This window comes from Armigeres subalbatus, chromosome 3 (assembly GCF_024139115.2).
Source record: "Armigeres subalbatus isolate Guangzhou_Male chromosome 3, GZ_Asu_2, whole genome shotgun sequence".
In the NCBI taxonomy this organism is placed as follows: domain Eukaryota; kingdom Metazoa; phylum Arthropoda; class Insecta; order Diptera; family Culicidae; genus Armigeres; species Armigeres subalbatus.
Window position 1 is genome coordinate 67,585,316 of NC_085141.1, and position 26,330 is coordinate 67,611,645.

Below are 26,330 nucleotides of genomic sequence, written 5' to 3' on the forward strand. Positions count from 1 at the left end.
TAGAAAGTAGAAAGCTGTCTAAACTCCAGGAAGCTCGTGTCGGATCATCACAAAACCAAAATGTTTGTGGGACATAATCGAAATGTTTTGCAGAATAAGAACAGGTAATATAATGTCTGAGCGGTCACTTAAGCTCCTAAAGACCTAATTGATACGATTCAGTGGTTTGGTTAATCATCGAGTTGCAGTCGAAAGCGCCAGAATAACTAAAGTGAAATTTCGGCGCATCATTCGTACTATCGCATAGTGGCTGTTGGCATTTGGGAAAATGCATGGCTTAAAGAAAATCGGTTCTTTTGCTAAATAATTTATTTATTTATTTACTCATTAGCAGGGAAAAGCTCTCTTGAGTTCAATTTTGTAAACTCTTACTCAAGAGAGCGCAAAACCTCCTCATCTTTTCTACCAACAGAATAATACATTTCTAATGACAGATTTACCTTTTATCTAAATACACCCAGATATACTTAACAAAATATAATAATCAACCACGAGACAGTAAAAGCAAAACATTTTTCTTGATAGTATCCCTAGACAAATTCAGACATTGAAACACTTATTAAAAATATTTGTCGAATTTTTTAATAAATAATCAAGGAGAGATAAAGCCATAGTTAGTCCTTGTAGCCGGTATGCGCAGAAATTCATTATTCTACGTCGAATGTTGATGTTGATCTGGCTCAGTTCTCCCTCCCAGTCTATTCGGCTAGCCAGAAGATCAGAAATAAACATTGCTTCAGATACGTTCCTGCGTACTCCGAGGATTGATTAACTGGCACCGATCATCGTAGGGCGGCAGATTGTCTGGGTCGTTCCAAGGCATACCTTACAATTTTTTTCTGCACAGTTTCGATCCTCATACAACCATTCTGGTAAAATGGAGACCATACTACCGACCCATATTCGAGTGTTGATCGAACCAATGAACAATATAACGCCTTCAGGCAATAAACATCTTTGAATGACTTTGCAATACGGACGATGAAACCGAGATTGGCCGAAGCTTTAGAGGTCGCATATGATCTTTGAATCCAGTATGATTCCCAGATATTATACCACCGACACCGTTTCTCTTTTCAATGATGCTCCATGCTGAAAGTAATTGTGAAATATCGGACTACGACTAGGGTGGGTGTACCAATTGTCGCCATACATAAGAACAACTGTTTTTTAAAAAATAAGTAAAAGGCATGCGGTTCGACTTTATATATCAAGCGAAAGGTTTTACTTCCTGCTCCTTAGAACATATATGAAAACCACAATAAAATTTGTTATAATCCTCAAAATTGATTAATCCTTAATAGGAATGCATGCCCCAGTTGTGGCACTATTCTTAATGTTGGTTCCTTATTTGGCCAATCCCATTGTTTTCTTATGGGATTGGCCAAATAGGGACCACTAGTGCGACAACTGGTGCAAAGGATGTCAACAATTAAGCAATATCATTTTTTACAATTATGCTTTGCTTGTTTTGGAGGAGATCAAAGGTGTTATCGTATCAAACGAATATGCTTTATTGATGTACTTGTTTTGTGGTGATTTGATTGGTCATTTCGCATATAAAGCACTAGTGCGACAACTGGTGTTATAGCCACGACTGGTACATCTAGCCTACGTGCAAATATTATCACTGAACATTTTGACGGGTTCAGTATCATACGATTAGCAAAGCACCATTCAGCAAAAATGTTGACTTGGTTTTGAAGAAAATTAGCATCGGCTGCAAGTTTTATGGTGAAATATAGTTCAAAGTCATCAGCAAACGACAGTTTATAACACTTTAAAAGTTGGTTCACGTCAACAAGAATATGAATGGTCCCACACCCAACCGGCGGTTGTTAGATTTTCCAACAATTCTGTATAAGAATCTACCAAAACCTGTATAAGAACTGGGCATATGCGAAATTGTTAGATTTTTATACAAAAGATGTAAGAAAAGCTTACAAAATTGTTAGATTCTTATGCAATATTTGTATAAGAATCAAGCAATTTCGCATATGCCCAGTTCTTATACAGGTTTTGGTAGATTCTTATATGGAATTGTTGGAAAATCTAACAACCGCTGGTTGGGTGTAGGTGACTTCCTTGTGGAACGCCGGATGTGACATTGAATGGAGTTGACCAGTGCGCCCCAATTGTCACTGACATATTTTCGGCCCTCCTCGACATATGGGGCCCTCCTTAGCCGTGCGGTAAGACGCGCGGCTATAAAGCAAGACCATGCTGAGGGTGGCTGGGTTCGATTCCCGGTGCCGGTCTAGCCAAATTTCGGCTTGGAAATTGTCTCGACTTCCCTGGGCATAAAAGTATCATCGTGTTAGCCTCATGATATGCGAATGCAAAAATGGTAACTTGGCTTAGAAACTTCGCAGTTAATAACTGTGGAAGTGCTTAAGGAACACTAAGCTACGAGGCGGTTCTGTCCCAGTGTGGGGATGTAATACCAATAAGAAGAAGAAGAATTTCGGCCGGTGAGATAAGATTCTATCCATTTGATGAAGCTACCTATGAATCCTAGGCGGGAAAGTTTTGCGACGGCTATTTGATGATTGATTTTGTCGAATGCGCCGGAGAAATCGGTGTATATCGCATCCGTTTGGTGACCATGCTCCATTTCATGAATAATCGAAGTTGTATAGAGAACCAGATAGGTGACTGTTGATCGCTTCGAAGTAAATCCGTGTTCCGGAGTATAATAGAAGGGATTTCATCAGGGCCAGGATTCGTTGATAATTTCAAACATTTGCCGACTGATTCAAGCTGCTGAACTGATACCAAAGCCATTTTGTCACAAGCTGAATACGGAAAAACGTTTGAAGCTGCATGAAGCACGTTGCCATCGGACAGCTGTTCATCGGAAAAGACGCTACGGAACTGCGAACGGAATAGTTCTGCAATACCTTTTATTGATGACTCCTCCTGGCTATTGTTAGTCATTGTAGTCGGAAAATCCGTCTCTTTGCGCTGTTCGTTTACATGCCGCCAAAAGTTCTTGGGGTTCGATTCAAGTTTCCGCTGGAGTCCAAAATGATAAGGAAGATTTTTGTTGAGATTCATGTAACTTTTATAGATCGCAAAATACACGCACTTGTTTCTGATCGTTCGATGTTTAGAATATTTCGTCAGAGCCCGCCTTTTGTTTGTTTTAAGCTTTTTTTAGTATGGCATTGGTCCAAACCGGATGTTTGGGATCCGCTACAGTTTTCTTAGGAACGTACTGATCGATTGCGTATAATCGAAAACATTGCGGCAGCGTTATTTACATCATGAGTGGATAGTAGCTCATTTCAGTTAATGCACGCCAGAAACACAATTCAATGCAAGAAAAGGTAATAATCTGAGGTGATGTTCCATAGTTGTGTTCCTTTGAAAAAAATAATACCTAGTATGAAACTTACATAATCCGATCCGATTTACTGGTAGTAACAAAATCTTTTGAGTTTCCTCCTTCTGTTCTCACGGTAAATTTCCCTGAGAAATTATTGTGAATTTCCATGGGAAACTCTGCTGAATTAACACGAGAAATTGTATTAAGTTTCACCGGTAAACTCTTCCAAATTTATACGAAACGTTCTTTTAAATGTAAATGAGATTTTTTAAAATAATTTTTAATTTGTACTTTCAGATGTGTTTCTGAAATTCTTCTCAAATTTTACAATAATTTTTTTCTCATTCCCACGGGAGTTTCTCCGGAATGATTGCGAGACATTCTTTGGAATATCCAGGGGAAATACTTGTGAAATACAATATATTGAGGAAATTACAAAAATATCTGGTATATACTCAATAGATTTCTGAATTTCGGCCTAGGCATAGAATAACATGTTGTTTGAATTATCGATAAAAGGATTGCCATCAAGATAGCCGGATAACACGCTACAAGGCCCTAGCGCGAACAAACTATCATTCTTCACCAAATCTACAAACACAATTTAAATGCCAGCCCCACATAAGGCAACGAACCCGCGGCGAGAGATTTTCCACACTTTTTTTGCGAACTACATCATCCAATAAGTGATTAGCTTTTTTTCCCGAGGCCAATGGCGTCTTCAAGCTCACACACAATTGCTAATTGCTTCTCATGTTATCGCCCCTGGTTCACAGCGTTTTCATCCGCTTTTATCATGCAATTACAGATCGCCGCAACCGTGATTCACCCTGTCGGACCGTTAGTCGATGACAGAGCGACAACGGTCGCTGGAAGCAATGCGGAATGCAATAACTGCGCTGGTAATATTGCTGGCCTGGGTGACACTTTGCAATGGTCACGGAAGACTGATAGAGCCACCGAGTAGAGCATCTGCCTGGAGGTACGGATTTTCAACACCACCGAACTATAACGATCATGAGTTGTACTGTGGAGGCTTCAACCGGCAGTGGCAGAAAAACGATGGCAAATGCGGGGAATGTGGAGATGCCTACGATGTTCCAAAGCCCAGGCCGCACGAATACGGTGGTAAATGGGGTCAAGGAGTAATTGTGAGGCGTTATAGACCAGGATCTGTATTTACGCTGAGGGTAGAACTTACTGCTAGCCATATGGGGTAAGTAATTGTAAGATTTTAAGAAAGGTGGAAAACTCTTTTGTTTGTTTTATTTCAGGTATTTTGAGTTCCGAATTTGTGACAATGTGAAAGCCCAGCAGGATTGTTTGGACCAGCATCCGTTGAAAATTCTTAGTGGCACACCCAGCATACCACATCCAAACGATCTGGAGACACGTTTCTATCCTCGCAATGGCAGCCGAATTTACGAAATGAAAGCAGAACTGCCTCAAAGTATCCTTCTTCGTTTTCGTTAATCTTGTTGATCAGAACGGTTATAACCCATCTTTTGTATTGTTTTGTAGACTTTCAGTGCACAAACTGCGTTATCCAGTGGAAGTACATCGCCGGTAACAATTGGGGCATGTGTCCGGATGGTAACGGAGCGGTCGGCTGTGGGCCACAAGAAGAATTTCGTGCATGTGCGGATGTTTCGGTAGGCGATACCAATGACACCGGCAATCGTACTCCGATTCGACCAGGATACCGACCACCGCCAACTCGAGTGCCAGCCGTTACGCCCGACCAAGCTGGTGCAGCTGGAAATGAGACCAACGCGGATGAAGAGATGCCAACGGGAGTCAAGTACATGGGACCATTGGTTGCCATTCTGTCGCTTTTTCTGGTCTTATGTGGATTTGCTGCACTCTATATTTATCACTATCATGGGGGGCGGATAAAGGCTCTGATGCGCTGGAATCGCGACAAAAGTCAAAAGATGGCGGCTAATATGGCGGAAGCGAGTACACCGAGCTTTTGCGAACCTACTAACCCACCAGTCCCGCCACCTAGAACCAAAAGAATCTCGCAGCAAATTCGTGATATTGAAGCCGAAGAATCTAGCGTACTGACCGGGAGCACTAAATCTTCGATATTGACGCCCAAGTTAACGATAGTCGCAAAAACTGATAGCAGTACTCCTTTCGGGAGGGATTAAAATAAGAGAAAAGTGAACCTCAGTGTCAATATTGTTTCACAAGTGGTCGCTAGAAAGGACAAGTGTTTTTATTTATTATATAAAACGTAGATTATAGTAGCAAAATTGAAGCAAACTGGTGACTAGCGCCAGCACTGACTGATAACAACCACAAATGATTCACGTTTAAATTAGCCGGTAAGCGTGTCTAGATGGAGAGAGTTATGCGAATGTAGTGTAGAGTTTATTACTACTTCCATGCTGCCAACAGTGAGCGCTAAGCAGTTCACGAGCTGCGATAAAGCTCGGCTGATTTACTTATGCGCGTAGGGGAGAACGGTCCAAAATGCACCCCTGGGGCAAAACGGCCTCACTCATAAAATCACTCATATAATCTGTTGTAGTACATTTATGAACGAATATTACCATTACAATTCATAATTAGTTATCCATCGTTGAGCTCCATTGGAAAAAATCAGCGAAACCCCTTCATATTCACTCAAATTTACCGATTTGCTATTCTTCCACCACATCCGTAAAATTATAGCTCAATCCATTAAGAAAAAACAAACAACCATGCGTTCACCATCATTTTACATGCAATTGAGTCATTTTAGACCACCATTCTGGCGTTTTGCCCCAGGCCTATTTTTAAAACATTTTTTAAATGCGTTAGAAAGTCATGAAAACCTTATTGTTTTGAATAGGAGATCATTGTGAAATGTAGCTGGGTTTGTAAATTTGCACCTATACGTTAAAATGGTTGGATATTTTTGTTTATATGGGCGAAAACAGCGAAAAAGCTTAAGGGGTGCATTTTGGACCGTTCTCCCCTACATAAACAAAGGAGAGGTAATCGTTGACTCATCGCATTCGGTCTTTAGTCGACCGACGATGGTGTTGATATGAAATAAATGATCGAATAGTATCAATTAGTATGCCGAATTGCAGTTTTCGTTATGCCAGAGAAAGCCATATAAAAATTGAAAAATAATAAAGATAATATGTAAATGATTGTTGTACTAGATTGTAGATAGCATTTTGTAAACCGGGAAGGACATGCCGTTTTAGTGCACTATACTGCCGTCCCAAGCATATCTGTCCCATGTCGATTTTTATCATTTTTGTGTTTTATGCACCAAACGTTCTAAATTAATGTATATTTTATTGTGAACAAATAAATACATATAGTTTGTTCGAAAACTTAGCGAAAAAATATCGGGTCATTTTGTCCCATTGTAGAATTTCCAAGCATAACTGTCCCACTGAAACAAATTTCATACAACATGTATTAAATTACTTCGAAGAGGCCAATTTTCATTATCAAATCATTCAGAGAAAGAATATGGGTTGTGGTATAGTTTCAATGGGTAAAACAAAGTTAATCCACCTAACATTGTTGACGCCATTCTTGTGCATCATGAAAATTGAAAAGTAATAATTGAATCATATTTAGATGATTTATATTAAAACTTAAGTGAGAATAGTCTCTCATTTTTATTCGCATTCTATGTATTTATTTACACTTTTTCTTCTTTCTTCATTGGCATTACCATTTTTGCATTCGTATATAATGAGGCTAACACGATAATACTTTTATGCCTAATTGCACCCGAAAATTCCTTTGACCGTGAGTCCAACCAAGCCACCTATGCATCATCGCTTTGTAGTCGTGCTTCTAAGCGCATGGCTATAAGGTAGACCCAATTCATTTGCATATATGCAAGATTTTTGCAATAGCTTCGGAACGAAGTGACTAATCGATTTTCAATAGCAAACAATGGGGCCGAGTTTCCCTTCGAGTGCAACTTATTACGAAAAAATGGTCCTAAATATGTGTTTACAAATGATCATACACGCACCCCACACATGTGCAAGTTTCCACTCGACAAGTCAGATGCTAATCTTCTTCTTCTTCTTATATAAATAAAATAAAAATAAAAATGAATATCTGTCTGTCTGAACCTTATAGACTCGGAAACTACAGAACCGATCGGCGTGAAAATTTGTATGCAGAGGTTTTTGGGGCCGGGGAAGGTTCTTAAGATGGTTCGAAGCGCCTCCTTCCTTTGAAAAGGGGGGGCTCCCCTACAAATGATACACTATTTTCTTCATAACTCGAGAATTAACCGAGCCAATGGAACCAAATCAGGCATGTGGAGGTTTTGAAAGGAAAGATATGTTTCTGTGATGGTTCGAAACCCTTCCCCTTCTGGAAAGGGGAGCTCCCAAACAAATGGAACAGAAATTTCGACACAACTTGATAACTAATCAGATTATAAATTGATTTCAGGCAAAACAAGGTTTGTCGGGTCTGCTAGTCTGAAATAAATTCCATAGGAATCATTATTATTATTATTATTATTATCTTTATTAAAGAGGTTTTTAACCCAAGGCTAGTTCACCTCCGAATTTCCATAGGAATCATCAAAAACCTTCGCAGTATTGCGGTATTGAGTTACCACGGAACCTGATTTTGATGCTTCATCCAAAAACGGTTGTCCGACATTTCGCGGTAAAACATTCCGCGGTAAACCATTTCGCGGTGTACCATTTCGCGGTCTGTATCATTTGGCGGTAATCTGTTTCGCGGTTTATACAATTTGGCGGTATTCCGTTTCGCGGTATATATTATTTCGCGGTGCTCCGTTTCGCGGTATTCAAGCTTAGCTTATCTTTTTAACTTTTTTTTGTATTTTTAAGAGTTTGCCATTCTTTTCTACCAACTATTAATTTTCTCTTCTTTTTATGGCCGTTTCTTTCATTGCGTTTCCCTTTCAAGTATTTTTATCTTTTCTTTTACGCATTATTTTATGTTATTTTCAAAAGACATATAGTGCCTGTAATCACATAACTGTCCCATACGAATAGGAAACCTAGCAAAGATGGGACAACTATGCGGTTACGGGCAGTATACATTATTGTCAATATTAGATGTGTGAACTTTGTCATCAAGATACACTATATCATATGATAAAGGTCGCTGTCTTAATACCTTAAAAGGCTATGGTATTCTGGTAGAATTCAGAAGATGGAATGACAGAAATCATTAGGCAAAAAGTATCTTCCTTAAATATTAGCCGGTATTAGGCTAAATATCATGTGCTGTCTTCTTCAAATGTTCGCATTTGCCCGGTATAAGACAATATGTGCTGTTTCGTCTTCTTTAAGGTCACTCCTGACGGAATCCAAGTTTGAAAGTGCTCGCGTTTTCGGGGGCACACCACTCGATACTGAAGCAACGCACAACTGTCATTTTTATTATTTCACGCATGCTGCGACGAAGCAAAGCTAAATCAACAAAAATGACAGTTGTGCGCCGCCTCTGAATCGAGTGGTGTGCCCCCGAAAACGCGAGCACTTTGGAACTTGGATTCCGTCAGGAGTGACCTTAAATGTCCGCATTTGCCCGGTATAAGGCAAATTGTGATGTTTTGCCTTCTTTAAATATTTGCATTTGCCCGGTATAAGGCAAAGTGTGTTGTTTTGCTTTCTTCAAATGTTTGCATTTGCCCGGTATAACGAAAAATCTGTTGTTTCGCCTTCTTTAAATGTTTGCATTTGCCCGGTATAAAGCAAAATGTTATGTTTTGCTTTCTTTAAATGTTTGCATTTGCCCGGTATAAGGCATTGCATTTGCCCAGTGTTTCGCATTCTTTGCATACCGTCATCGGGGGTGACAAAGGGTCAAATGGGGGTGAGTATGGGTCACTGTTTCAACCACTTAGAATGCTTGTAGATTGGATTGAATGCATCTGAGGGCAAGAAGATTAAAATATAAGAGACCTTTTTAGACGATTTTGCTCTTCGACCTCCTGACTGTCGGTGAAAGCGATGACCCATTCTCTCCCCCAGACCCATTGTCACTCCCGGTGCGGTGGCGGTAGTCGTATTTGCAAATATGTTTTGCTTCAAAACATTTTTTTGTTGGGATTTGAATTTATATGAGTCTCAATGATTATTCACTTTACATAATAATTAGGTGAATTTGAGGCTTTACAAAGCTAAAGAACACATTATTTAACTACTTGTAACATTAGTAAAATTAAACCTGCAAATTGATATTGACCGCGAAAAGTTTCACCGCGGAATAGTACTAACCGCGGAATGGTATACCGCCAAATAATATAAACCGCGAAATGTTATACCGCGATATGATACTGAACGCGAAATGGTAGACCGCGAACTGGTACACCGCGAAATGGTTAACCGCGGAATGTTTTACCGCGAAATGTCGTACAATCTCCAAAAACCCATCTGCGCTGAAACATAATTATCCTGAATTTATTTCAGGATCAAATTATGTATAGGAACTAATTCTCACTGTCCTTACCCTTATGTAAGGTATAATATCTCTGGGGGTTTTCAGACACACTCGTCCCCATGTCAGCTTTCTTACACACATTTTTTTTTCGATGGAGCGTAAGAGCCCCCTCCCCCAAAAGCTTACGTTATTAGTATACAGCCCCTTACTATAAGACGCTTTGAAAAGACCTAATGCATCTAATTTGAATCAGGTTACTATCCAAACCCAACTAAACTTTTGCTAAGCGCAAAGTAATCTGATGATACTCTAGCACTGGGACAAATATGCTTGGAATTATCAATTTTGTCTTCAATTTCGCAGCATAAATGTCCCACTGAATAAATTTCACTAAAAAACAGTGTTTATCCTTTGAAACATACTAAGCCATTAGAAATACACTATTTTCATCGATATACGTTTATTAATCAAAATTTCAAGGGGCAATTTAGCTACAAACTGAAAAATATATTTCCAACTTCAATCGCATTTTTCTCAGTTGCATATTTTTCGACATGGGACAGATATGCTTGACACGGCAGTATAGTGCAGGTCATATTCGGGATTTGAGTCAAAACGGCAAAAAAAGTTAAAATAGTGTTTATGGGACACGTGCGGTGCGGCTAATATTTAAGGTTCCCCCAAACACATGCGACGAGACGCGATTCTATCGCTTAGTGACTGCGATTTTGTCGCCGTTGGTATGGAAGCGTAAATGGAACATTACCTGCAGCGACCCAACGATAGAATCGCGGTGACCAGCTGTCCCCGTCGCGGCGATGAAATCGCTTATGTCTGGGGGTGCCTTTAGTTTGTTAAGTTCTTCTAATTAAACGCCTACTTATGAGAAGCAAATATTTTTTCTGAGCATGATTCTAAACATATACCTACCCAAGGGCGTAGCTAGAGGGGGCAAGGGATGGGGCCCTTAATGGTGGAACGATTGAACGGGTACTGAAATGAATTCCCTTAAACATGTGAACTTTACGATCCAATCATATTTAGAAATAGGTGGTTGAGGGGCACTCCTAAGCCGTGCGGTAAGACGCGCGGCTACAAAGCAAGACCATGCTGAGGGTGACAGGGTTCGATTCCCGGTGCCGGTCTAGGCAATTTTCGTATTGGGAATTGTCTCGACTTCCCTGGGCATAAAAATATTATCGTGTTAGCCTCATGATATACGAATGCAAAAATGGTAACTTGGCTTAGAAACCTCGCAGTTAATAATTGTGGAAGTGCTTAATGAACACTACGCTGCGAGGCGGCTCTGTCCCAGTGTGGGGATGTAATGACAATAAGAAGAAAGCGGTTGAAATTCAACAGATTCCCAAAAAATTATCCACAACTATAAGCATTTCGAGCTCAAGAATTTTCTTAGAAATGTTTTATTCTGTTTGAAATGTCTATATTCAATTGTGAAACTCAATAATGACATTATTACTATATTCAGCATTGTGTTTTTAATTTTTACCAGATTCTTTAAATTTTTCACCATTATTAGAATGTATAGTTTTTAAAATCGTAAACCACTCTTCGGAATATTTTTTTGTGATGCTAGTTCTTCATAGCATTCATGACACGGCACTAGGATGCCAAAATTTGGAATTAACTTTGGAAATGAAAGATTAGTTTTAGATTTTAATAATGTTAAAACCCAGTGTTCTCTATCAAACACAATATTTCAATGCATTCATAAAACCACGCTCAGCCTCGTTTAGTTAAGATGACTAAGCCAGGGTTTATTGATTTTTTTCAAGAAAAGACGTTGGTACCGTACGGCCCGGAACCACCCACGACGACTGCCCGTGAAGTGATTGTGAGTTTTTTTATGTTGCGGAATACCTAATAGCTAGCCGACCATAGGATTGCCGGATAGTCTCTTCTGTCCTCAGTTGGTCAAGGCTTAATTACAATAGCGCGTTGCTATTTCACAGTAGTAGCACAATAATGCGTCGCGCGTTACGCATTGTTGTACTAAATGTTCTAAATCAACCGCGTCCTAACTTTGGACGCGTCGGTTTTGAAAATATTTGAATTTAGCGCATTGGCGCTGACGAAAATCAAGCAACCAAGTAAACATAAATATCGAGATATCGGCACCCAGGTTTTCATTGCTAACATTTTCAATATTTATTAACAATGGTTCATTTATAAAAAAAATTAAAACAACTTTGAAGTGAATCAAAACGTGGAATTTACCTGGTCATTAGATCTGAAGATCCGTACATAATTTATGAACCAACCTGATTGTACTTGGAATTTTTATTGGGTACGACAAATTTTTAGTTTACACTGTATTAAGTCAAGGAAGTATTTTTTTTTTTTTTACTAAGGGGAGATCCCCCAGTGCCGAACACATAGCCATTTAACGAAAAACTCACTAAGCATCCGGATTATGCTTACTTGTATACCATATATACGAAATATAATCATTGACGATTCGTACAAACTATATTTGATCATTTGAACACGTTTTTAGGCGATGTATTTTGATGATGAATTTTGGTGAAATTCAGAATTTTACGGTTCAGAAAAATGTTCCCGAGTACCGGACATTATTGCATCATGTGCAAATACGACCAAATTCCTTTTACAAGAGTAAAGACATCATTTAGAATAGTAATATTTTTACTTGCTTCAAGTTGTAGATATTAATACGTGTTAGTAGAGCTTATTTGACTCTCCAGCTCAATTTCTTACATTCTGCTCAAAATTCCCTCCATTTTCAATGACATTTTCAAATTTTGTTTCTGTTTTATGTTTTTCTGTCTTTGGTTTTCTGAAACCTCAGAAAGAAAAAAACAAATTAATTGAAGTAAGTTTAACCAAACATGTGCAAAGAATGGCTCTTTGATCATATGGAAAAACTAACTGTCCGGGCGCTGGGGGACAGCTACCGGATACATAAATTTGGTTTTACACCATAGATACATTATATATCTAACAAATCATGATTACTATTTGAAATATGACTAATGTTGACGATCTTGACATAATCAAAGTGCATTCGATTGATTTTAATACTGTTGATTTAAACCTTCTAAAATAAGGCGAAACATGATTTTTTTGACATTTTTGTTCAATTTCAAATTTTGTAAAAAGTTTATGACTTGAGGATCTGATATTCCATGCAGGTAAAGGACTTTTCAATAACATTCTTTTATACTATATAAGATGATGGAGGGATCTCTGCAAGTGCCGTTTTTAGAAGTGTCCGGTATTGCGAGGTGTCCGGCGCTGGGGGATCTCCCCCTACTAATTTTGAATCTTATCTAGTAGTTTTCTTAAGACTTTCTCAGTGTTCACTAAAAAATTCATAAATCGCCTTTTTTTATTTTATTTACTTTGGCGTTTCCTCTTTATTCCTTGAGGATTTTACATACTTAATGTGATATTTTCCTTTTGTCTACCTCCTGCAAATTAATATGTTTCTAGCAGAAATCCTTCTAGAAGCTCCCCCGGGAACTTTATAAAATTCCTCCGGACAGTTACCCACAAATTTCGTTCAAAAATCCTTCTCATGTAATTGTAATTCCTCCAAAAAAATATTTAGAAACCCCTCACTTTTTTCAGGAAATTCCTTGAAGATTTCTTTTTCTTCTCTCCAAGTTTTACTTCTAGACATTTCTTCAATGGCTATTCTTATAGAAAAATATCCGACATTTCCTTCAGGAATGCATTTCTAGAGTTCCTTGAATGAATTGAATTATCTTTATTTACGAGATTTTCGGCAATATGCCGGTTCATCAAGGTTCCTTCAAGAATACATACGGAATTTCTTCCCATAATTCCTCCAGAAGTTTCTTCAGAAATTTATGAAGAAAATCTTCCGATTTCGCTCCATTATTTCACTTGTAAATTCTTACGGAAGTTCATTTGGGAGGAATTGCTGAACGATATTTGGCAGGAATTTCACGGGAAATGGGATTTTGGAAGTTCCTCAAGAAATTCAACTCCGGTTATTCCACCGGCTGTTCTTCTGAAAATTCCTCTAGTAGTTCCTCCGAGAATTTATTCAGACTTTCTTTCCGGAACTCATTTAGGCTTCCTTTAGGAATTTATCTACAAATTCCTCCAGAAGTTCCTCCGAAAATTTCTCTGGGAGCTCCTCCGGGAGGCCCTTTATAAATTCTTCAGGAGTTCCTCCTGGAATTCTTACGGAAGTTCATTTGGGAGTTCATCCGTAAGTTCTTACGAGAGTTCTTCCGGGAACGATTTCGTTCGTACGGGAGCGCTCGACGATTGAGATTTATGAGTGATTTTACCAACACTGCCCACGAGTTGCATCAGCTGTTGGGAGAACCATCCATCGTTCACACCGCGAAAATCGGACGACTGCGGTGGTCCGGACACGTAGCCAGAATGTCGGATAGTAATCCGGTGAAAATGATTCTGGACAACGATCCGACGGGAACAAGAAGGTGAAGTGCCCAGCGAGCAGGGTGGATCGATCAGGTGGAGGACGATTTGAGGACCCTCCGCAGACTGCGTGGTTGACGACGTGCAGCCATGGACCGAGCTGAATGGAAAAGACTTTTATGTGCAGCATAGGTCACTTCGGCCTTAGTCTGGTAATAAATAAAAACAACCACGGAGCAAAATTATGTTGTTGCTCAACTGAGTGTTCCAGTGCAAGTTTTGTGGACAGTATGCTAGCGTTGCTCGAAAATGTTGAGCAAACAATATTGAAAGTTACATCAAAACTGTAACTTTTTGTATTTTGCTATTATTTTCATTATGTAATACAAAAATTCTTTCACATTCACATAGTATGATGGTTTTACAAATATTTAAAGGTATTAACTGATTTTTACTCTTAGTAATAGTTTTCTAGGGCTGTGAACCATTCCACCGATTCGTTTAACTTTTAGTTAAAATTTGACACTTCGATGGTTATTTTTCCTTCGTGGTTAAAATTTTACTCCGAAGCCGACCTATTTGAGTTTTGACAGATTGATAGTTATTCGGAACGAAATGGATTTGGCGCCAATTTTCTCGCGAACAAAGCTTAACTATTGAACTGTCAAATCTAACCATGCTCCGGAGCAGGGTTATTTTCAACCATGGCGAAATAACCATAACCACCAACTGTCAAATTTCAACTAAAAGTTAAACGAATCGGTGGAATGGTTCACAGCCTAGATATCAAAGGGGGCGTATGTCAGCTTTGGATCCAACACGACTTCAAGATTGGAAACCATCTCAACTCTTTCAAGTATCGTGTCATCTATCCGATATTCGAACAAAATTGGCTCCTTCAACCGGTGGAAAGTCATCACGGAACGTTTCGGAACTCTGATAAAAAGTCGGTCCCGGTGGAACCAGGCAACAAACAGATCCAGCAAGCTTTGTAAGCAGTGACAATCGTCAGCCGATCGAGTTTCCAAATATGTTCTCAGATCGTCAGCATATGTAGATGATTTTGCAATTGTCTTAGTTTTGCATCGACATCGTTGATGTATAACATGAACAACAATTACGTCAAGTTGCTTCCCTGTGGTAGATCAGAAGCACTGCAGGAGGACGATAAAATGCAGGAATCAATTTTAACCCGCAGTTTCCTTCCAATTAGGTAAAAGCTCAACCATGATGTAAATTTCGTGAAGCTATCGAAACGAAAATGTTTGGTCAGCAGCATACTATAGCACATGCTTTATAGCCGCGCATCTTACCACTAGTTTGAGGTGTTATTTGGTAGTCCAAAAAGTTGCACATAGTGGAACTGTTCCGATCTCCATCTCACTTTTTTTTTTTTTATCTTTCGTTTATTTGGAAGGCTCATTTGCCGTGAAGCGTTACGGAGCCGAAATCAAGTTTAACAATACATTTCTTGATTCTTATACATAGTGTTAGTTTTGGGGAACCGAAAGACTCGCGGTTTAGTCGAGGTTAGGGAATACAATAATACAGTAGGAAAGGAAAGGATTTTAGGGTGCTTAAGTAATTACTATGCTGATGTTCACAAAGTTGACATTCCTCGCATTTTTACATCTGTAACGGGACAAACAAACTTTTTTTTTGGGAGACAACGACGAGAGGAAGACATACGGAAGGGATTAACGACGGACATGGAAATGTACAACAAGAGGTAGACATTCGATATGGGGTACGACAGACAAGGGAATGGGCAGACAATGATTACAGTCTTACATCAGCAACTTTCAAAAATTGGTGGACCAGGGACATGTACTCAAGATCAAGGCCCGACAACACTTCCCTAATAGGCTTTGGTTGTTTTCCTCGGACCCGGAGATGTTCAGTTAGCGCAGATCTGGGGCCACGATGCTCCTCGCACGCCCACACGACATGATCGATGTCCTGATAATCCTCGCCGCAAACACAGAGATTTCCTTCCGAGAGCCCCACTCTGAAAAGATGTGCATTTAGAGTGTAGTGATTGGACATTAGACGACACATGGTTCGAATGAAGTCTCGTCCCATAATCAATTTTTGAACCATGGACGCTTCAACACCTGCGGGCGAATTGAATACAGCCATCTACCCAACTCCCCATTTGTCCATTTCTGTTGCCAGCTGTTCAAGGTTTCCTGACGAACTAATGTGAAAAATTCATCGAAGGTGATTTTCCGATCGTAAATATCACCTTCCATAGCGCCCACCTTAGCCAAAGAGTCCGCTTTCTCATTTCCCGGGATCGAGCAATGAGAAGGGACCCAAGCCATGGTGATTGTGTCAGACCGTTTCGATAAGGCACTCAAAGCTTTCCGTATCCCATTTAGAAGATACGCTGAGTGCTTAACCGGTTTCATTGACCGAACAGCCTCCAAGGAACTTAGACTGTCGGTGAAGATGAAAAAGTGGTCAGGAGGTAGGGATGCGATTTGCTCGAGTGAATAGTGTATAGCTGCTAGCTCAGCAGTATACACGGAACAAGGCTCTTTGAGCTTAAAGTAGGCGCTATGAAAAACGTTGAAAACACCGAAACCAGTGGAGTCATCAATTTTGACCCGTCTGTAAAAAAGCTTCTCTCCTCACTGGCGTGCCCGTATTTGCTTGCAAATAATGGAGGTATGACCTCCGCACACAGAAAGTCTGGTATTCCATGAACCTCCTGCTTCATGGACAGATCAAAAGTAACAGAGGAACTGTAAGAGTCTAAGAAGTTAGCACGATTGGTATCTACCGAAGAAGGGCTTACCTCCAGCGTTATGTACCAGTGGTAAATACTCATGAATCGAGATTGAGGGTTTTGTTCGAGCAGCTTCTCGAAGTTATCAATGACCAATGGATTGAGAACCTCACAGCGGATGAGGAACCGGAGCGATAATTCCGCGAAACGATCTGTTAGTGGCAGTACTCCCGCAAGTACTTCCAAGCTCATTGTATGTGTCGAATTCATACATCCTAACGCGATACGGAGACAGCGGTACTGAATCCTTTGAAGCTTCAGCATGTGTGTTTTAGCCGCGGACTGGAAGCAGAAACTACCGTATTCGAGGACCGACAAAATGGTTGTTCTATACAACGTCATAAGATCTTCAGGATGCGCTCCCCACCATGTTCCGGTTATTGATCGCATGAAGTTGATCCGTTTCTGGCATTTTGTGTCAGATACACAATGTGCTTCCTGAAGGTACATTTCGAGTCGAACCAGACCCGAGATATTTAGAAGACATGCTATGAGTGATTGTCTTACCCATCAGTTGAAGCAGGAACTTTGCCGGCTTATGTTTTTTGAAAAGACAACCATCTCAGTTTTCTCCGGAGAGAATTCGATACCCAGCTTCGTAGCCCAAGTAGACAAATTGTCCAAAGTATCTTGCAATGGTCCTTGCAGATCAACCGATGTTGGCCCCGAAACGGATACAACACAATCATCTGCAAGCTGTCTCAACGAGCAATTTGGCATGAGACATTCATCAATGTCTCTGACGTCAAAATTGTAAAGAAGGGGCTCAAACATGAGCCCTGGGGGAGACCCATGTAGCTAATTCGTGAAGTTGCCGAGTCAGCATGAGAAAAACTCATACGCTTCTCTGACAACAAATTGTACAAATAGTTGTCCAAAACTGGTGAAAGTCCACACGAGTGGACAACGCAAACTGAATCAAAAGCCTCCTTAATGTCCAAAAACACTGAGCCCATTTGCTCTTTTTTAGCAAAAGTAAGCTGAATTTCTGAAGAAAGGAACACAAGACAGTCGTTCGTTCCCTTGCCCCTGCGGAAACCAAATTGTGTATCTGACAACAAACTATTCGATTCAACCCATTTGTCTAGCCGGAATCATCTTCTCCAACAGCTTCCGAAGACATGACAGCATCTCGATGGGGCGATACGAGTTACAATCCAACGCGGGTTTTCCGGGCTTCTGGATGGCTATCACCCTCATTTCCCTCCAATCATCCGGAACAATGTTGCACTCCAGTAACTGATTGAACAAGCTCAATAAGCGCCTCTTCGCGATGTATGGGAGGTTTTGAGCAAATTGAACCTGATTCTATCCATCCCTGGAGCGGAATTGTTACATGAAAGGAGAGCAAGTGAGAATTCAATCATCGAAAGGACGATCCATATCATCCCTGTCTGCAAAAGCATCACGTAGCTCTTGCCTCACCGGTACCGAATCCGGACAAACTTTCTTTGCGAAGTCGAGTATCCACCGCGACGAGCTTTCACGATCTTCGTTTACGGACGACGCGTTGCGCATTCTTCTCCCGACGGTCCACAGAGTATTCATTGAAGTCTCGCGCGATAAACCTTCAACAAAAGTGCGCCAATATCCACGCTTCTTCACTTTGACTAGTTTCTTGAACTGGATTTCGAGCGCGGTGTATCGTTTGTGAAGAACGATCGCCCCGTGTTTCCGAAATTCTTTGAACGCAGCGGATTTCTCGCGATAAAGTTGCGTACACTCGATGTCCCACCACGGACTGTAGGGTTTCCTACGAACCGAAGCTCCTGGCACCGGCCGACGTTGTGCCTGAAGAGCGCTTTCAAGAATCAACTGCGATAGAAACTTGTACTCTTCCCGCGGGGGAAGTGCTTCTATCGACTGTATGCCATCGCTGATGGCGTCCGCATATTGCCCCAATCGATGTGCTTCGTGAGGTCATATGAAAGATCGATGGAAGCAGATTGCTTATGTCCATTGGAAATCGAAACTTCGATCGGCAAATGATCACTACCATGGGGATCTTGGACCACCTTCCAAGTACAGTCCAACGATAATGAGCTCGAACAAATGGAAAGATCTAGACGGCTATCTCTTGCTGGAGGAGCCACTCGTGTAACTTCTCCTGTATTCAAAATTGACATATTGAAGTCGTCGCAGAGGTCGTATATCATTGATGAACGGTTGTCGTCGTACAGTTCCCCCAGCCTGTTCCGTGGGAGTTAAAATCTCCCAGGAGCAACCGTGGCTCAGGCATAACCGAGCAGATGTGCGAGATCTCTTCGAGATATCGCGGTGTTTGGAGGAAGATATATCGAGACGATACTGAGGTCTTTTCCTCGAATAGTCATCTGATATGCGACAGCTTCGGTGCCAGACATCGGAGCAAAATCGACTCTATAAAAGGAGTGCTAGTTTTTGATCCCTAAAATCACTCCTCCATGTCGATTTGCCCGATCGCGGCGGATTATGTTGAAATCAGGAAAATGAAGGTTCACATCTGGTGTTAGCCATGTTTCACATAAAGCAAAAGCATCGCATTGTAATTTGTTAACTAAAATTTAAAAATATCTAATTTTGGAAGAATACTTCGACAGTTCCACTGTAGAATCGAAATCATGTTACCCTTATTGACTAAGTTAGCCATCGAAGGATACAAATGACTCGAGGAGGGGCATTTTCGAAGCCAGCTGCTTCAGGAGAGGAGTCAGAATAGGAAGAACAGTTTTGACCATGTTCTTCACGGGGTCGGAAGCATCAAAGAAGTTGAGGATGAGCTCCACGATGCCAGAAAGTGTGAACATTGGAGCGCTCAGGAGTTCTTCTGCTCGCTCTGTATGCTCTCTTTCTGGCTGAGAAATCGCAAAAATGGGGTATCTGGGATTTTAGATGTTCCCGGAAGCGGTGGAAACTCTCGATCATCCCGATGTGAAACCACAAAAGTTGATCGTTTTGAGTATTTCCTCCCGCTTTGAATTTGACCATGTTGGATTGGGGCTCACTTTGAGGCTGTTTTCTAGGCTTTTTCGAGGGTCGCTGGCTCTGTTTTATTCTCTTCCTCGTTGAGCCATTGAAAACAAAGGGAACCCCATTTCCAACCTCGGAGTCAGAGCTACCTTGATCGTCCAAAGGAAGAGACGAGTAGATGGTGTCAGAAACGAGTGGAGGAGCGGCCTTCCTCAACATTTCGGCGTAACTTCGCCGAGAACGTTGCTGAAGAGACCGCTTCTGGTGGATTCGCTGCTGTATGTACGTTGGGCAAGCTTCAAGAGCATGTGGAGGGCTTTCGTTACAATAGACACATTTCGGTGCCGTCTTGCACGCTCCTCCACATGCTTCTCTCCGCATGATGCACAGCGAGGTTTATTGCAACAGTACTGAGCGGTGTGGCCCAGCTGCTTGCAATTAACACAATTCATCACCTTCGGTACATACAGCCGAACAGGTAGACGAAGTTTGCCAATCACTACGTAGTCAGGCAGTGCGGACCCGGAAAAAGTGACGCAGAAAGAGTCAGACGGGGAATAACTCCGCTTCTCTCCCTCCTGCGACACCGAATACATTTGTTTGCAATCCAGTATCGCAACAGGAGGCAAAGAAACGTTCTTGAAACGACCGAAACCTTGTTTCAAATCGTCGCATGTCATACTTCCTCCGTCACCACCCCGCGATCTCACACACTGCTGACGGTAAATACACCCTATATTCGAGAGTGAAAAGCTCACAGGTGACAATCTCGTTGGCCTGTTTGCGATCACTGACCGTGACACGGAGTTTACTGGACCCAACCATGTCAATGGTCGTGACAGACGAAAATCGCTTTTCCAGATCTTTGCTAATCTGGCTGATATTCAAACGTTTGCCTTTGGGTCGAAAGAGAACAACATACGGCCCACTAGAGTCGTGAGGGTAGACCTTGGGACGGGGCTCGTAGAGGAAATTTTAGCGTTGCTGGTGTCCATTTCGTTTTGGTTTGGAACACCCGAATGCAACGAAACATCTGACATGGAATACGAAGTACCCCGCCAACTTCGCCTTCGCGCATTGCGGACACGAAATGCGCCGCTGCAGCGAGACACAATCTCTTTTAAAACTAAACAATTATCACAAGGGCAGAAAAAACACACACACAAACAAAATAATGATTTGGGACAGAGGGAAGACGAGTAAAAAGAAAGAAAAAACTATTCCAATAAGATGGAGAAGAGAGGGAACAATGAGAGGGAGCTCAATTAAATACTTGCGTTCACACTGCTGTGTTGCCGGCTAACAGTTCTGGCAGCACACACTAGCTCGATGGACACTCGCCGGTGATGCGGTCGAAGCGAACCACGCTATTGTTGGTGTTCTCGCCGCACCCAACACTGCAACTGGGTGGATGGATGGTGGCAGGACGGCGGCATCTGTGTTGGTGGAGACGCACGATGGATGATGACTGTCGGCGTGGGACGATGATGCCTGCGCCTGCGATGGACGCCGAATAAACTGCAAAGTTTTGCGTAGTTGCAAAACCAACGAAATGGCTACTTAACTGCTACAGCTAAGCACCACTTCCACTCAAGCACTATGCTTCAAAACACTTTCGGAAAAAAACCACTACCTGTACTTCAGGAAAAAAAACCGAATGAGAAGCAGACCGTACGCGGACTTACAACCGTCTCGCACGGATGCTCGACGTGGAATGATGCTCTCCATCTCACTGTACATATATCCATCTCATCGCTAAACAAAGAAATACGGCACCAAATTCGTCGCTTCTTTTTGTCAACATGCGTGCTCACTGCTGAAAAAAATCACAAAAATAATAAACAAACAAAATTCCTTTCCATTGCTTTGTTTTTGATAGGATGGAATTAGGATCTATGAGATGAAGTGGCGAACCGTTCCCCTACATCGACTGTAAGTAGTGATATAAAATAATTACAGGCAACACGTAATAAAGCTTTGTTGGAAAGTCGTGAAGAAATGTATTTCAACAAGTGCCTGGGAAATACACCTCACCTTAACCAAAGACGTTTCATAGCCCTTCATTAGTATTTTATCATTCCCATAATAAAAGGGTTACAAATTCTTTTGTGCTTAACATTAAAAAACCAATATAAGTTCATTTAAGCAGGCTTGAATCACATTTCAATAGGTAGTTTGCATGTCATTTGGAAGCAACTGCTGCAGGTTCGCTGCGCTTGTGTCCAGTTGGTTAGGTCATATGGTCCTGCATACACTGGGCGTTTTGACCAGTGAAACATATTTTCGAAAAACGTAACTTTTTCGAAGATGGAAACAATTTTATATCATATTAACCACTGAGAAAAGTTATTTTGTTGCCCAACTGTGTTTTCCAGTGCAAGTTTTGCGGACAGTATGCTAGCGTCGCTCCAGAATGTCGAGCAAACAAACATTGAAAGTTACTTCAAAACTGTAACTTCTTGTGTTTTGCTATTATTTTCATTATGTAATACAAAAATACTTCCAAATTCAAATAGTATGATGGTTTTTACAAATATTTAAAGGTACTAAAGGTTCTAAAAATCAAAGGGGGCGTTTTGGCCAGGTGGGCGCGTTATACCGTTTTACTCGGATCTTGATGGCATTTCCGAAAACGTGACCTTTGAGTGGTCTTGTTGTGCAGGGGTTATCACGCCTTTCTAAAGAGTAGGAGGTTGAGGGTTCGAGTCCCTCCAAGACACGTGGATTCTTTTTCGCAAATTTCATGTTTCAAATTTCAACATGTGCTGTGCATATGCACAGCCAAGATATTTAACATAATATTTTCATACGGCCGAGTTGCCGAATAATATGCAATTAATTACATTGAAATTTATTGGAATCTTCTCTCACAGGCCAAGCGTCCTTGGCGTGAGAGGTTCCACCACAAATCATGGATTTATAATCCATGTGGCAATGTTTACTTCCATAACCCCACTTTTGACACTTACGGCACTGAGTGGGGTTTTGGAAATTTCCCCCAGGCCTGCGGAAATGTTCCCATGTAACACGTAAGATTGAGACGAATTGATTTGAAATAAGTTAACCGCCGATGAAAACGCAAGGCGGAATAGTAAGTGTAAATTGTTTTTGTACTATGTAATTATGTAAATTTGTTTGTAATGTATTTTTCCTTTATTTTGGTTATACTATTGTTTTAAACAGTTTCCGAAGGTGACCGAAAAAAATAAAGTAGCTTGAAACGTAAAAAATCAAAGGGAGTTTTTATTTCACCGAGAAAAACCAATTCAAGTTCAAAAGGGCATGGGACATAATACAACTCTTTTCAAAACTTTTCATTTTATTTAAAGCCTGTCCATGTTAAATTTCGGACACCCATCTCCAAACGCGATTTTTAAATATTTTTTACAACCACTGAGACGATTTATTTGCATGACAGCTCAATCTCTTCGCTTTACTGCTGCTTTCAGCATGTCTTAGCTCTTGTTCAAATTGATGGAATGGTGACAAATCAATTGAACATTTTCTAACTGTCCGAAATTTAACGTGGACAGGCTTTAATTGAATTGAACTGAATAAAAATTTTAAGAAATAATCCTCTGAGAAGTAAGACTGAGATTTCTTTTCATTTTAATTACTTGGACTGGTGCGAATCCAACTTCAATTTTAATCTCATCCAGACCTTTCAAGACGGTTTTGAACAATCGCTCAGTTTTGTCGTCGTAAGTGAATAATTTATGCCGCTTCTCAGTTAAATACTAAAATGAAACCTTGTTCCCCTGAAAGTTACTCAAAATCTCATTCCTAAAGCCAGAAAACTCGATAACAGATACCACAATGTGCGGAATCCTTTGCTTCTTCGCATGGATCGAATCCGCTGGACTAGAGGTATCTTCGATTTGCTCAATTTCGTTTTGAATCAAATCGAACTGATTGCTCAGTTAAATAGGAGAACAATTACTTTCAATGTTAAAGTTAGAAGGAATATCTGAAGTCTCCAGCTTCCTTTTATTTGTCCGCGCTTCGGCAGGACGGTCTCGAAATCTTGTTTCTTTGAAGGAAGTGGAGAATTGCAAGACTGCCCCTTCCTCTTGTTTTTATTAATGCTCATTGCTGAGCATGGAGACGTGACCTTCTAAGAGTTTTTTTCAGAACGTTGTCCTTGCAGGATTGCCTCCGCTTTTACTTCCGCAAACGGATCCAACGTAAAACGAAGGCACGGGTTCAAGCAAAGATCGTAACGGGATCAGTAGGTACAAATAGCGCTAAGAAGCACTATGGAAATTTAAGATAGCAAAGATAAGAGACAACCGCACAGTACAAGAGCATAATGCGGTCTCAAAGATAAAGTGTAGAACAATTTAGTATTTTAGGCTACTTGTAAACGGTCTACAACAATGATTGATGACAACAAATAATTAAAAAAAATAGAAGATACCTCTATTTTGGTATATACAATAATATATATGGAATCGATTCCAGTTTCACCAAATTAAATGTTGACGGAATTTGTGTGTGTTTCGTCAAAAGAACATTTAGCTCTTTGATATTATTTCGTTCCATAGGTTGTCGAGAATATAAATGAACCGTTTGTTTGAGAAACTGCATATGTAACATTTTTGGCCAAAATGAAATTTTTTATATTCTGAATTCTTGTCCAAAAATACGTATTCTGGCAAAAAATACGAAAAAAAAATTTGTTCAGGAATGTATGATTTTTTTTTTTTCGTTTGTTTGAGAAACTACATATGTCCATGTACTTTGAAAAGCAATTGTGGAGTACTGCTTACATTTTTTTGCACTGAAAATGCCCCAGGGTGTTGAGTTCTGCCAAAAACTATTGATCTGTATCGAAAAAATCGATTCGGTGCAAATTTGTTCAAAAACAGTTTTTTGTTGTTTTCTCGAAATAGTGTAAAATGGACTTATGCAGTTTCTCAAACAAATGATTCAAATATTGTGCAGCATTTTGAAATATAATACATAAGAACAGACCAATATTAACACGCCTTGTCCCATAATGGTAAAGACATAACTAAGCTCAGTTGACTTAGCCGCAACTAAGGAGTAGGAATTTATCAAAAATGTCGTATGGAAGTATTTGCATTGCACACGTTGTCTAGACTAGACAATGAGCATGTGCTGCGCACTCGAACTTCACTGTTTTAAAGGGAGATGTCTCAAACGGGGAATCGGCAGCAATAGCTACGTGATTAGTCAGCCATAATTAATGTTCTAGAATAAGAGACACTGTTTGTAAATAATTTCATTTGCAATCTATCCCACTGCCATAAGCTTTAAAGATACTATAGGTAGGTAATAAAAAGTGCAAAAAAATGATTCTTTGGGGTTCACTATTAGTGACTGATTGTGAAAGCATTCAATGACCGTAAGAATCTAAACTTTGAAATTTATTTTATTTATTTTGACTCATTGACTCATTTTTTCAAGATGCATGTATCTAAATAGAAACAGGAAGCATTATTATCGTTTAAAGACTAAGCAAAATAATGTTTGTTTACTCGTGTATACTGGCTTCAATGCGCAAGGTACATATTTTCACGCACTTGACTATAAATTGAGTTACTGCATAGTTCATATCTGTGTTATTTCCTGTTTTTTATTCAACTATAGTAGGTGTGTTTTGTGACGATCAAAGCTTGTATTGTCGGTGGTAATTGCTTCTGTTAAATTTCACAAAAATCTGATACTTTTGTTTGAATTTGAAACATATGTGCGACAACATTTTTGATATATTTTGAAAATTCTTACAAAACACATCGAAATATGCATTCTACTACTATTACCGGGACATCTCGTGGCTAATACGTATATGCGTATGCCCAAGTAGTTAAGATTATTTCCAAGACGAGAATTTCTAAAACCGGACCAGGACTCGAACCTTAACACCTTCAGCTTTTAAGAAAGGTCGCATAATACAGTTAGTCGGGAATAAAATAATTGCAAATTGTTCCAGGGCCGCTGGGTGATATATTAAAGAAAACAACCGAGCATGTGAGGTCAGGTTAGCTAGGGTATTGTCTAACGTCACTTCTGGTGGAATCTCTGTAAAACAATCTTTATATGATTTTTGTGGTTTTGAATAACAAAGCATGGCGAAATAGGGGGAGGATTTAAAATTGCTAGATTTTGCAAAACATAAATAATGGTTTGTTCCAATATGCAGAAAATGTGATGTTAGCTTCATTCCAGTGCACATCCGTACATCTTCTCTTGTACCTTGGCTAGTTAGCTATGCATATCGAATTGCTTTCTGTGTTTTGTACTCGGTAACTACCGTAGTGTAATCAAGAACGTGACTTCCAGCTTAAATAGCGCTCCCTTACACGTGGCGCAGAACAAAAAAAAATATCCAGAGTCCCAATAAGCTTGGATACCACACTCCAGTTGCATCCAACCGGAGAAGTACCAACCTTCTCGCATGTAGGATGGTTTGTCCATAATGATAAAATGGTTATTTACTTGTTT

General features: G+C 40.3%; 1 protein-coding gene across 2 annotated transcripts in view; it reads left to right on the plus strand.

The window, feature by feature from the left end:
* The window catches only part of LOC134225820 (uncharacterized), a 71,233-nt gene extending 64,828 nt beyond the window's left edge, over window positions 1-6,405 (plus strand). For both annotated transcript variants that reach the window (XM_062706191.1, XM_062706192.1), the window contains exons 2-4: window positions 4,137-4,544; window positions 4,603-4,778; window positions 4,850-6,405. In XM_062706191.1, the coding sequence (XP_062562175.1) occupies window positions 4,177-4,544; window positions 4,603-4,778; window positions 4,850-5,481 (1,176 nt within the window). In that variant the 5' untranslated portion in view covers window positions 4,137-4,176 and the 3' untranslated portion in view covers window positions 5,482-6,405. The remainder of the gene's footprint in view (window positions 1-4,136; window positions 4,545-4,602; window positions 4,779-4,849) is intronic.
* The last annotated feature ends 19,925 nt before the right edge of the window (window positions 6,406-26,330 follow it).